The sequence below is a fragment of the Fundulus heteroclitus genome, chromosome 9, assembly GCF_011125445.2.
Source record: "Fundulus heteroclitus isolate FHET01 chromosome 9, MU-UCD_Fhet_4.1, whole genome shotgun sequence".
Taxonomy (NCBI): domain Eukaryota; kingdom Metazoa; phylum Chordata; class Actinopteri; order Cyprinodontiformes; family Fundulidae; genus Fundulus; species Fundulus heteroclitus.
Genome location: NC_046369.1, coordinates 3,106,622 through 3,119,408, shown reverse-complemented (window position 1 = coordinate 3,119,408; position 12,787 = coordinate 3,106,622). Strand labels below are relative to the sequence as shown.

At 39.2% G+C, this 12,787-nt stretch overlaps 1 protein-coding gene across 1 annotated transcript; it reads left to right on the top strand.

Annotated features, from left to right (window-relative positions):
- The first annotated feature begins 3,087 nt into the window (after positions 1-3,087).
- On the top strand, positions 3,088-12,690 carry LOC105936910 (lysosome-associated membrane glycoprotein 3). The gene is made up of 7 exons (XM_021324313.2): positions 3,088-3,300; positions 8,000-8,098; positions 9,006-9,088; positions 9,553-9,678; positions 9,803-9,875; positions 9,956-10,126; positions 11,217-12,690. The coding sequence occupies exons 1-7, from the start codon at positions 3,240-3,242 to the stop codon at positions 11,354-11,356; spliced, it is 753 nt and encodes a 250-aa protein (XP_021179988.2). The 5' UTR covers positions 3,088-3,239; the 3' UTR covers positions 11,357-12,690.
- The last annotated feature ends 97 nt before the right edge of the window (positions 12,691-12,787 follow it).

Sequence of the window (12,787 nt, the reverse complement as noted above, 5' to 3'; positions counted from 1 at the left end):
TAACGCCTTCCTTTGCACACTGAAGTCATTTAGGTGTGGTCTGTATACAGTGGAAATGCAATGCTTTGGTCTGAATTACTTGTTGCTACTCCCCCGCAGCCTATCTGCAGCTCCCGTTCTGAGATTCATCTGAGAGAAAAGTTTTTTTTTTTTTTTCGGTGCTGTCTCTTTAAATGCGAAGGAGGCACTTCACCTCCCAACCACCTGCAGCTCGCAGGGCATCCCCCTCCAGCCCGTTCAGCCAATTTTACAGCGTTGTGCAGGTTAATACTCCCAACAACCGAACATTTTCACTAATCTGCTTGCAGCTCCAACATGTTTCGAGCTTGGACTATAAATCTGCAGCAGAAAAAAAAAAGGAAAATATGTGGGAAATCGGTAAGCACGAAGTCCATGATCTATGTTAGCTGTTCCGTAGCAAAATACTGCCACGTTACTTTTAAAAAGACAACAGCATATAAAACAGAATCTAAAGTTATCTACGCAGCACCTGAACTTTAAAGTGGAATTTTACACGACGTTTTCCCTTTAAAGGTATACTATGCAACCGGGGTTGATTTTCCAGCGAGGCTCCCCCCAGAGGGCGAAAGTAAAAGTGCACTGTCATAAAGATTATTATTATTATTTTTATTTATTTTTTTATGTTGGCGAGACGCTACCGCCGCCGCCGCCGCCTCGCCGCCTCGCCGTGGCCGCCGCGGTAGCGTCTCGCCAACATAAAATAATAATAATAATAATAATAATAATAATAATAAAACTCGATATGCTTGCATGTTTATTTGACGTTAACACGTGGTTCTTTGTTGTTGCTTTCGCGCGTGCATATAGTGAATGGCAGGGCAAAAACACATGGAGTTCTCGCCGTAAAGCGAGACTTCTGTGTGTGCGGGCCGAGAGCTCTTGCGATTGCAAGTGCGGTATTTCCCCCACAGACCACCAGGGCAGCCGAGAAAACCTTTGTTCGACCTGAAATGACTCATTTAATCATCCAAAACGGTATGGAACACATTAATTAACTGAAAAATGTTGCATAGTATGCCTTTAAAGGTACTCTGGTCTTCTTGTTCAAGGACTTGGTGCGTTAGGACCAGTCCAGCTTATCAGGAACAGACGAATCCTGCAGCGTTGTCAGGTTCTAAAAATGTGGAAGGTTTGCATGTGAGGTTTTATTTTTTTCAAAGAGCCACATTAAAGGCAGGTATAACCAATTAAAATGAACTCTAATCCTCACGATTTACTAAATTAGGGGTCACCAAGCTTTTCAGCCCGTGACCCCGTAAAATAAGGAATGTTGAGCAGCTTGTAAAGTTATGCTTTCGTATCAGTTTCACAAATAAGGAAATACTAAATCTTTTTAGCACATAAGCGAAAAAAAATCATCTCGCGACCCTCACTTTGGGAATCCCTGTACTAAATACACCTAAAATTGGACAAAAAAAGACACATTCACAGTGGATTTCATCATCAGTGTACAGATAAACAGTATATTTTGGTCTTTTGTCCCCAATCTACTGTTCCTGTAGTTTTATTGTCGTCAGTACAAAAAAAGGTAAAAAAACAAAGCAACTGGACTTGTTTTCCGTAGTTGAAGACGTTTCGCTTCCTCTCCAGGAAGCTTTCTCAATTCAAAAAGTCTGGAGTAATGATGAGTACCAAGCTTTATATTCCTGCCAACAAAGGCCTTGTAATGGCTTAGATAACATGCAAATTCAGAAACAGGAACCTAAAAAGAGTTGGAACCTAAAAACTTACAATCCAGCTATAGGATTAATTCCGGCCAATCATCACCTCAATTCTCACCCTCATACGAGTGATCAAAACATCGTTCCTTTAAGCCAAGCCAATAACGACCCTAACGACTCCTCGTTACAGAGGAGTGGACCAGTTTCGGGTTCAATCTGCTGGCTTAATGACAATCTGCTGGCGTCCATTACTAAGAGGTGGACCTGTTTCGATTGAATTTGCATGTTATCTAAGCCATTACAAGGCCTTTGTTGGCAGTAGTATAAAGCTTGGTACTGCACATTACTCCAGACTTTTTGAATTGAGAAAGCTTCCTGGAGAGGAAGTGAAACGTCTTCAACTACGGAAAACAAGTCCATTTGCTTTGTTTTTTACCTTTTTTGGAATGACCATGATGACTGAGAATCTTCACCAGCATTGTCGTCAGTAATTTCACTCATTTACAAAGAAAATCAAAAAAACTTAAAAAAAAAGAACATATCCTAATGCGATGTACACAGTCTCAGTGTGCAAGCCCCTGTCGTTCAGGTACAACGTCGTTAGTTTTGCTGTTGTTGAGTCGACAGAGTCCGTGATGACCTCCCTGTCTCCAGATCAAAGACACAGCATCAATACGACGTTTACTGAAACAGCCCCACAGCATGATAGCTCCACCGCCGTGCTTCACCACTGGTACACAATTCCAAAGATTTAACATCTCAACTTTGCTCCTCAAAGCCATTCTTCTTCTCCTTGTGGCCAAAAAGTTGTCATGGCGGATGACCGAAGGAGAGGCACCTTTTGATGCAAACAGTTACATTATTGGTGAATTAACCAATCAGAAGCTTCATCACAACACCATTATATGGGCGTTCCCATGTTATTTGTGATCCAAGGAACCAAAGGAGGACAAGGACCGTCCATCTCGATGCACTACAGGCTGATGATGTCACGGCTGGACGTGTTTGCCACCGGAAAATGGATTAAACACCGAGTTCCTTTAAATCCAGAGCGCAATGCCACCTGTTTAGAGCTGCTTTCTGCCCATAATAACAGGAACACTGACCAACTTATTGGACGCGTGTCGATGTTTTTCACCTGATACGGTTTAATGTTTGTTACTGGTCTCACATCCGGTCACCGTTTCCATGTGTTTTTATACCATCATGATGTAAAGCGCGCTTTGAACCGCCTTGCGCGCTGAAAGTTGCAGCAAATAAACCTGACTCAGCTCAGCATGCAGTGTTTGTGGTGATATGGGTTTTTGTTTTTGTGCCGTTTTGTTGAGTTAAAGTTTCCATCGTGCAGTTTGATTTCTTTCCTGGCATTGTTTGCTCATTGGGTGGAAAGCTAAAGCCCCCCAGGTGCCGCAGAGAGGCTAACCTTTCAGCTGACTTGTTGCTGCTGTGGTCTCAGGACCTCCGTTCAGACGCAGAGCTGCTCTCACATTTAAAAGAATCAAACCACAGCTGCACTTCCTATCTGCTGTCATTTACCGACACCGCTCTGCTAAAAGCATGCTGCCAAAGACACATAAACGCAGATGGATTCTTTGCTTTTTCGTTGCTTTCCTTCCAGGTAAGATGTTGATTTGTGGATTTAAAAGGAGTGAACAGGTCAGTCTTTGGGGGTTTCTCTGTTGATTTTCTGACCCAAATGTCAGACTTTCTGTTAATTAAATTATACGTGAGTTAATTAAACTCATGTATAATGGAATATACACTTTCAGCAAGCAAACATTTGCTTGTAAATTTGCTTTTATATGATAAATGTCACGCGTGGGCCGTTTCCTCTCTCCCGCAGCTTCAGTGGTCCTGCAGTTTTCTTCTTTCTCTTTCTCTCTGTCGGTTTAAGCCACAAGAATTGTGAACATGACTGCAAGGTTTTATTATCTTGTTTTGCCACCACAACTGTAAATTAATATCTGCTTAAGTGTCACGAAAAAAAAAAAAAGCAGCCAAAGAAAGATTAATCCTCTCACAAAGTGGGAGATGTTTGGGTGATGCTAGGTTTTAGGTGAGCATAAGTTAAATTAAACGTTTGCTCAGTTGTAAGCTTTCATTTTTTTTATTTTTTTTTTTAGGTTTCTTTTGTGATATCGATGATGAGTTAGATTTTAAACAATCCGATCCAAGTTCGCACTTTCACAGTGTTTCCCCTTTTCTTGCTGCAGCAGCAGAGGTGTCGAGCTGCGATCCATTTATAGCGCTGGTTACCTTTACAGGACTGCAGCAGTCACTCTGAAACTCTGGCTTTATGAAGGGAAAATACCCTAAGTGTGATTGTACACAGAGGAACACTGGCATATATGCACGCTACTTTATATCTATCTCTCAGACAAAAAGTTGCAGAAGTCTAGAAGTTGCAGCTTTTAGTTTCTAATTAAAGAATTTATCCAATGTTGCATATGACTGATGAGGGCTGCGCATATCTTGCAACCGTTTGTACTTTTGCCTCATAGCAAGAAGTTCCTGGGACTGAAGTCTGGCCGGGGGCTTCATGTTCTTCTCATGCATGTAAGGCAGGCATGTCCAAAGTGTGGCCTGGGGGCCATTTGTGGCCCCTGCAACGGATTTTGGGTGCAAGAAAGATTTGGTCCTCCAGCACAGGTGGCTGATGCAGATGGAAGATCTTAGTTTTTAATTAGGGCAAAATTATTACAGGAAAGGTAAAATCCTACAATTAAAAATGCTAAGTACAACATAAAGTATTCTTTATTCTTTTAATAAACACACTTTTGACATTCTCTTTAAATTCATAGTGACATCTATCCATGACATTTATTTACTCATTACTTTGGTGCATTAAAATCTGCTTTGAATTCAATTATTAAAATTGGCTAATTACAGCAAATGTTTTTAAACTGACCCAAATACTGTTGTTATATGGCTAAACCGATATAATTTTATCGTTGTTAGAGTCAAATAAAATTGTTCAAAATAATTTGCAAACTGGATGACCATCTTTTATTATGACACCCCTGGTGTAAATTAAAAACATTAATTTACACCAGGGGTGTCACACTCATTTTGGTTTAGGGGCCGCATTCAGCTTAATCTGATCTCAAGAGGGCCACACGAGTAAACTCATTGAAAGATTAAATAGAATTTATAAATGTGGACTTGTTGTTGATTTTTATATTAAATGAATTTCACTTTTACACAATAAATTATGAATAACCCCAGCGTTTTTAAGAAAAGTATGTGCAATTTCAACAATACTTTTACTCAGTTAAACATTTACTTGTGCATTATGCATAAGAACTGATCACAGTGATTGTACAACGTTGAAAAACATTTATTCAAATTTTTTGGAACTTAAAAACACTGTCCTGCATGACAAAATAAATCAAACAGATAAAAATTAAGAAATGGTTTAAAATCAATTTTCCGCATCTGAAACTCAGTGCTACCATCTGCTGATTAAACACAGCGCCCCCCGTGGACAATATGGGAGCTGCATATTTTCAATTAAACGAAATACATGTTGTTTTTCATCCATCCATCCATCCATTTTCCAAACCGCTTATCCCTCATGGGGTCGCGGGGGTTGCTGGTGCCTATCTCCAGCGTTCACTGGGCAAGAGGCAGGGTAATGTTGTTTTTCAATAATTGTTTTATCATTTTCTTCCTTTTATCTCCTCTTTCTTTCACCTTTTCTTTTTTTCTTCTTGTTCTTCCTTTCCTCTCCTACTTTCTCATTGTAGTGTCCATATCATTTGAGATATTCCCAGCATGAATCATAATAAAACTATTCACATTCATAAATCAAGCAGAGCACTATGGCAAAAGCAGTACTGCTCCACTTGTGAAAGTAAAATCTAATGAGCTCTTTTTGGCATTAAGACAACAATTCTTATTGCCACATTGCCAGACAGGACATTGCAAAAAAAAAAAAAAAAAAAAAAAAAAGATTTTTTTTTTTTTTTTATTATAATGCATTTAGCCATCAGGCCGGACTAAATTGTTCGGCGATTTACACATTAATTTGTTACATAAAAAATCTGACAAATTTATTTATGTAAAATGATTATATTTTATAGAGCAGGGAAAAAAATACAATATATAAGTAAAAACAAATATTTTTGGTTTAAAAAAAAATTATATACATATTTTTGGTATGTCTTTGTGTTTTATTATTTTTATTTTAACTGTGGTACTAGTTTTTCCTTTTTTAAAGTAGGCTGACTGGAAGGGGGGTTAAGAAAGAGGAGGACGATGGAGTCAATGCCGGGACGGCGGCGTTGCAGGCCTCCCTACATACGTTACTGGTGAAGAAGAAGATAAATGGACTGAACTTGTATAAATAAATAAAAATAATAATAAATCGCTTTTCCAGTCATACTGACCACACAAAGCTCTTCACACTATAGCCACATTCACCCAAAGCGCACTCTCTACCGCGCACACATTCATACACACGATACGCAGATCGGTAGGCTTGGGGTTAAGTGCCTTGCCCAGGGGCACATCGACATGTGACGGTTGGAAGCTGGAATCGAACCCACATTCTAGATGACTACTCAACCCGTTGAGCCACAGTCGCCCCAAGATCCGTGCAGGACTTTGTTTTTGAAGTATTTTTGCCACACTGGCTGGAAATGGTCAACCTGAAAATATTTGTGGGCAACAATTCACGTATTACTGAAATAAAACAAAGAACTCTTTTTTTTTTTTTTTTACCCGTGTTTGACAATAAAAACAACAACACAAAATATTTTAAAGACATGTAATTTGACCAAAGAAAGAAATCACAATGTGCAAAACACAGAAATAAAACAGAATAAGCCAACAGGGTGAGGTAATGTAAGCTACTGGCGTATGAATCCGTAAAGTCACAGTACGTGAAAAGGTTCCTTTGATGAAACAACGCAGTCGGCTCTGTGAACCAAAAGATCTGAAGCAACTGCTCTGCATGTCAGGCTAATTAAATTAACTGAATTCAGCACTTTTCTAGTCATGCCGACCACTCATAGCGCTTTACACCACAACCACGTTCCCTCATTCACTCATCAGCAGGCGTAGGTTCATAAGCTACGCAGATCAGGGGCACCTTGGGTTCAGTGCCTTGCACATAGGCACATTGACATGTGGCATGAGGAAGCTGGAATATAATCTACACGATTCATACTGCAGGATGACCGCTGTACCCATGGAGCCACAATTACTCAATCAAATTATTAGAATTTAATTTTTTATTTTTTTTTTGGTTTGTCGTTTTTGATTTTCTTGGTACAAAAGTTTTTTTTTTGGTCTCAACAAGAATGTGAAACCGTTCACTCTGTCTTCATAAACAACTTGCTGTCTGTCCATTTGTGATCCTATTTGTTATTACATGAATATTAAGGCAAAAAAATAAGTTTGACAACAGAAAAATATTTAAAGTTGTGCGCAACATTTTCCATGATTTGTCTAGATTCTTGTTAAAGGCCTCACATCAGTGGAAATTTTGTAAATTTTGTAATATTATACAAGTATTATAATCCTTGTATAATACTTGTATAATACTTGAACTGGGGCCATGAGCTGCACAGTAATTCTTCTCTAAGCCCCAGTGGGTCGAGGCAGATGAACGTTCACACTGAGCCTGGTTCTGGTTCTGCTGGAGGTTCTCCTCCCTGTTAAAGGGGAGTTTTCCTCTCCACTGTCGCTTCATGCATGCTCAGTATGAGGGATTGCTGCAAAGCCATCAACAATGCAGATGACAGTCCCTGTGGCTCTACGCTCTTTCAGGAGGAGTGAATGCTGCTTGGAGAGACTTGATGCAACCTGCTAGGTTTCCTGATAGAAAGATTTGAACTGATCTGTGTGGAGGATTCAATTGAACCGACTTAGTAAGATGCAGAGGTTTTTGCAGGATTGTCATTCTGGACCCGCCAGCCAATTCAATACTGCACTGCAAAAAGGGAACTAAAAGTATGTACAATTTACTTGGAGTGAGTGTATTTGTCCTTGATTTGAGCAGATAAATAAACTTATCTGCCAATAGAATAAGATTTTTTCACTCAAAATAGAAGCAATTCGTCTCCATCATCTTATTGCAAGTGCAGTACATCTAATTATCTTATTTTAGGGGTAAAAATACTCATTCCATTGGCAGATTATGTTATTTATCTGCTCAAATCACAAACATATACACTCATTTCAAGAAAATGTTACTTTTAGTTCCCTTTTTGCAGTGTGAAACCTTCACATTTCTCCCCCCTGTTTCTGCTGCAGCATCGGATTATAATAATGATGAACTGACCTTTAAATTGATCAGGGTCCTTTTTCATCAGGTCTCCACCTCCAGAGGATCGGCGGCTCCACTGTGTTGGACTCTGAGGCTCAGTTCTACAGACCCGTTCTTCAACAGCGAGAGACCGTTCCCACGGCTGGTGAGTACGGCACAGGGACAAATCTATCTATCTATCTATCTATCTATCTATCTATCTATCTATCTATCTATCTATCTATCTATCTATCTATCTATCTATCTATCTATCTATCTATCTATCTATCTATCTATCTATCTATCTATCTCAAAAAAAACTTAAAGAGTAGATAAATCTATATTTGTTGGATCCTTTCTCCTGGATGTTTTAAATAACAAATTAGGATCCCCAAATGGGATAATTTTACTATTTAGATGAGTGTGTTGTTTTTTTTAACGAGAAACTAGAATTGTGTGGGAATAAGTAATGAACAGATAAAGCCCCAGGCCCATCAATCGGACCTGTAATTAAAGCGTTATTAGGTTCTAAAAATGTGGGAAGTTTGCATATGAAGTTTTATTATTATTTTAAGAGCCACATTAAAGGCAGATATAACCAATTAACAGATATAACCAATTAACATGAACTCTATTCCTCACAATGTACTAAATTAGGGGTTCCCAAGCTTTTCAGCTCGTGACCCCGTAACATAAGGAATGTTGAGCAGCTTGTAAAGTTATGCTTTTGTATCAGTTTCACAAATAAGGAAATACTAATCTTTTTAATATCATCTCGCGACCCCCACTTTGGGAACCCCTGTACTAAATACACCTAAAATGGGAAAAAAAGACACATTCACAGTGGATGATATCATCAGTGTACAGATAAACAGTGTATTTTGGTCTTTTGTCCCCAATCTACTGTTCCTGTGGTTTTATTCTCGTCAGTAAGTTCACTCATTTACAAACAAAACCAAAAACAGCTTTTAAAAACAAAGAAAATATCCAGACAGTATGTCAGCGTTGGCTTGCCTAATGCGATGTACCCAGCAGCAGACCCTGTGCACAGCTTGCATCTGTTGTGTCCTCAGGAAGCTACACGCTGCGGGACTTGGCCGGGAGGCCGTGCATCAAGGCCGTCATGGGAGCAGAGTACATTGTGATCGAAAATAAGGTCAGAAGCTTTGACTGATGATCAACAGCGTGGGAGTGTGTTTGTTATTGTTCTCGGGGTGTCTTTGCACAAAATGTGTCCGTGCAGAACACATTTTGTGATGCTAGGCGTGAACGCTTACCTGCAATATGCAGTAAAGGCTACGCTTTATTTATTTTGTTAGGGACAGACGCACAGTAACTTAGATAAAGTGAGAAAGCTGCTGTCCCATGTGTTGCAGCATGGTGCTATGAGCTAATTCGCAGAACGTGCCCTTAGGTGGGCTTTTAAAAACAGCGTACTTTAAATAATAGAGCAAATATAATAGTGATAAAAGAGTTGACAGTGAAACAACATATTCAGATACAGACAAGTACAGCAGAGGGACTCAAACGCGGCAGTAAAACATATTAAACACGATTAAAACACTGGTTTTCACGAGATTTAAACTGCGATTTAAACTGTTTCCCTCCTTGTGTGTTCAGACAAACTGGTATTTCAACCTTGATCCGTCCAGGGTTGAGCTGAGAGGTAAATGCAACAAAGACGAAGCCCTTCTCTCTCTCATGCTGCCAGATAATTCTGCAAGTCTGGATTTCACCTTCAAAAAGGTAAAAAAAGAAAAAGAAAACAACCACAAAAACAATCCAAATGGACGTTTAGTTTCATTTGTCTAATATGTGCAGCGTTTTTTCCCCTGTACAATGTCATATGTTATTTTTTTCCTCCCTGCAGGACAAAGATTATTTCTATGTCACCAAACTGGCTGCCCGGTTGTTCCCTCTGCCTGTTTGCGAAGGATGTCCCAGTAAGATTACAGGAAACATTTTATAATAAAAATTAAAGCCATTTGATTGATTTGGTCTTCCTGCTTTATTGTCCGGACAGATAAGACGTATTCTGGGTTTCTATCCAACGAGACGCTCTTCAGGACAGCGAATGATCAGAGCTTCAGGTGCACCTCGGAGTCGCTCCTTCAAGTTTCACCTGAGCTGCGGATCAAGTTGGTTCCTCTGCAGATGCAGGCCTTTGGTGTTCCCAATGGGCAGTTTGGCAAAGGTGGGAAAAATTATAAAATTAAGAAAATGAGAGCAAGATGAGTAATATTTTAATATTTCCACCCATTAATGTGACCTTTCATCTGTATAAGTCGACCAAAAAACTAAAGCCATGGTCCACTTAGAGCTTATAAAACATTGGAGGGATGGGGGGTCTCCTTGTCAGAAGGTATCAGTGAGGAGTAGTCTGCAAAATAATCTCTAATGGATTACCATGAAACACAATGAAGACAGTTATCATAAGGTGGGGATACTGTGGTGCAACAGTAGCAGCACCCAGAAATGGCTGCTTCTCCAAAATTGCTAAACAGACAAACTAGGCATAATAAAGGAGCTGCAGGGATTTCCATGAATTCCTGATAGTGGAGTGCATCTGAGAGCAAATTCTCGAGTTCTTTACAACGATGTAAGCCTTGTTGTACTCACAAAATAAAATATCCGGTCCCAGCTAAACTTTACAAAAACACATTTGAAGTCTCACAAGGCACGAGGACCTTAATACATGTCAGACTGTTTGGCTAAGAATCCCCCCAAAGGAACCCCGTAGCGGCCAAGGATCATGATGGTGGCAGCAACATGCTTTGTAGGACCGTGCATAAAAATCGATACAAAGATTAATATTGATGTTTTTAATCGATTAAATATCGATATTCTGACTTTCAACATCGATATACCTCCCAACCCCTAGGGGGCGTTATTACAGCGCGCCATTACTGTTCACAGCGAGGAAGAGGAAGTGAGACGAATTTGTGGAACGGCCGACAGGATTTTAGAAGCGCCTTCGTCCCTAAAATCAGACGTTTGGACACATTTTTGGTTTCTGTGATACATTAAATGCATCGAAACAAATGCACTTTATATTCTCGTTAATAAATCAGTGGTCAATAAATTGAACATAAATATAATATTTGGCTGGTTTTGTTGATTGAATGACTTTGAGCATTAATTTGAAAGTAATAAATATCGATATTGGAATCAAATCAAATCAAGCTGAGCTATGTATCGTATCGGCTTGTCCTAGAATAGATGATACCCAGTCCTAATGCTTTGTGTATTACACAAATCAAGGTGTTGATTTTGTTCTGTTTCAGAGAATGAGTGCTGGGCGGATTTCAACCGGAGAGCAGTTCCCATCATCATTGGGTCCGTCGCTGTGGGACTCATGCTGAGCTTTGTGCTCAGCTTCCTGTTCATCAGAGATCGCCAAAGACCAGGATATGAAAGACTCTGATAATTACCGTACTTTGTTGGTTCACCCTCAGAAAAGCCTGAATGTATAATAATGTTGTACTTTTTTTACCTCTCTAAATGTGTGACTTTTAAACTGAAGGTGTACGGTTTATATCTTTTTATTTGCTTTTATGTTTCTCTCCTTGCGTGAAGCCTTATAGTTATCATTGTGAATATTGTGATAAATTTAAGTGTTGAGCATTAAGATATTGCCTCATATAAAGCATATTCTCTCTGATGAGAGAAGAACATATTTAGGATCGTTAAAATTAAAACCAAATTCACTTCTGGAAACTATTGTATAGAAATAAGAATATTAAGCAAAACAATGCAAAGAGAAATCAATGTTTACTCTCCCTGTTGGGAACTAGATCAGACGACGGTAGGCTGCACTGGAGTCTGTAGTTGAAATAATTCCCATAAAACCCTAAGGAGTACACATTGTGCACTGTGAAGTGATTTAAAACCGGAATGAAAGACCTTCAGGGACATTTAAAAGTACGTCAACTGCATTTGGGAGCTTTTCTGCAGTATTTGTGAAAGAAACGACAGTACAGCTGGATCTGGGTTAGGTTTTTAATTAAGGTCATGCTCTCCAGGAGGGGCGGGGTCCGATCTTCTAACATGTTTTCTTTCTGGATTGCCCAGTATGTAGTTTCGTCCATCTTCCCATCAACTCAGACCATGAGGTCCCAACAGGCCATGAGGTCGCCACCGCTACGTAACACCGTGGTGTTTGATTGACTCCACACCCTCAAACTTCTGTAACATTATAATAATTACACTATCACATCATTCAGGTTAACGAAAGGCTTTTGCCAATTCTGGAAAGCTAAAAATAACGGCAGTGGCATAATGTATGAATGATTTTTGAGCATTTACGCCATAATTATTTTCCTATTTTTACAATAAAACTATAAAGAGGTTGAATTAGTATTAAGCAGGGGGGCTAGATGTAGTGCTGGTCACTCTGAACAAAAATACTCCTGAAATCAGGATTTCTTTTCTAAATTTAAAGGGATTTATAATACAATCATTTTGAAAGCACAGAACAGAGGAAACACGGCATTTATGCTCCAGCTTTCAGGCAGCTGCCCAACCAAGACTAGATTTAATCCACAATTTATAAGTATATTTGTTTATTTATTTTCTGCATCATCAATTGTCTTCTGGTTATCCATGACTGAGTACAAGGTCATGGAGAAACACCTCTGGCGGATTCTGGGCGATTTATGTTATTATATTTATTTAAGATGTTAAAATTTTCTGTACATGATTGTGTGTCGAACAGGTCCAGTAGTATTTTTAACTTTCAACAATAAATAAATAAATATATTCTACAAACATTCTATTTGTCCATTGCTGGGATTTCAACCATAAAATCAACATATCTGTGAAGATGGGTAGAAATAGAGGGGAACGTGATGGTCGC

Excerpts from the sequence above, each read along its gene's own strand:
- LOC105936910 (XM_021324313.2), top strand. The coding sequence starts at position 3,240 with ATGCTGCCAAAGACACATAAACGCAGATGGATTCTTTGCTTTTTCGTT. Across the intron at positions 9,089-9,552 it reads ACATTGTGATCGAAAATAAG|ACAAACTGGTATTTCAACCT; the intron begins GTCAGAAGCTTT and ends TTGTGTGTTCAG. Across the intron at positions 10,127-11,216 it reads CAATGGGCAGTTTGGCAAAG|AGAATGAGTGCTGGGCGGAT; the intron begins GTGGGAAAAATT and ends GTTCTGTTTCAG.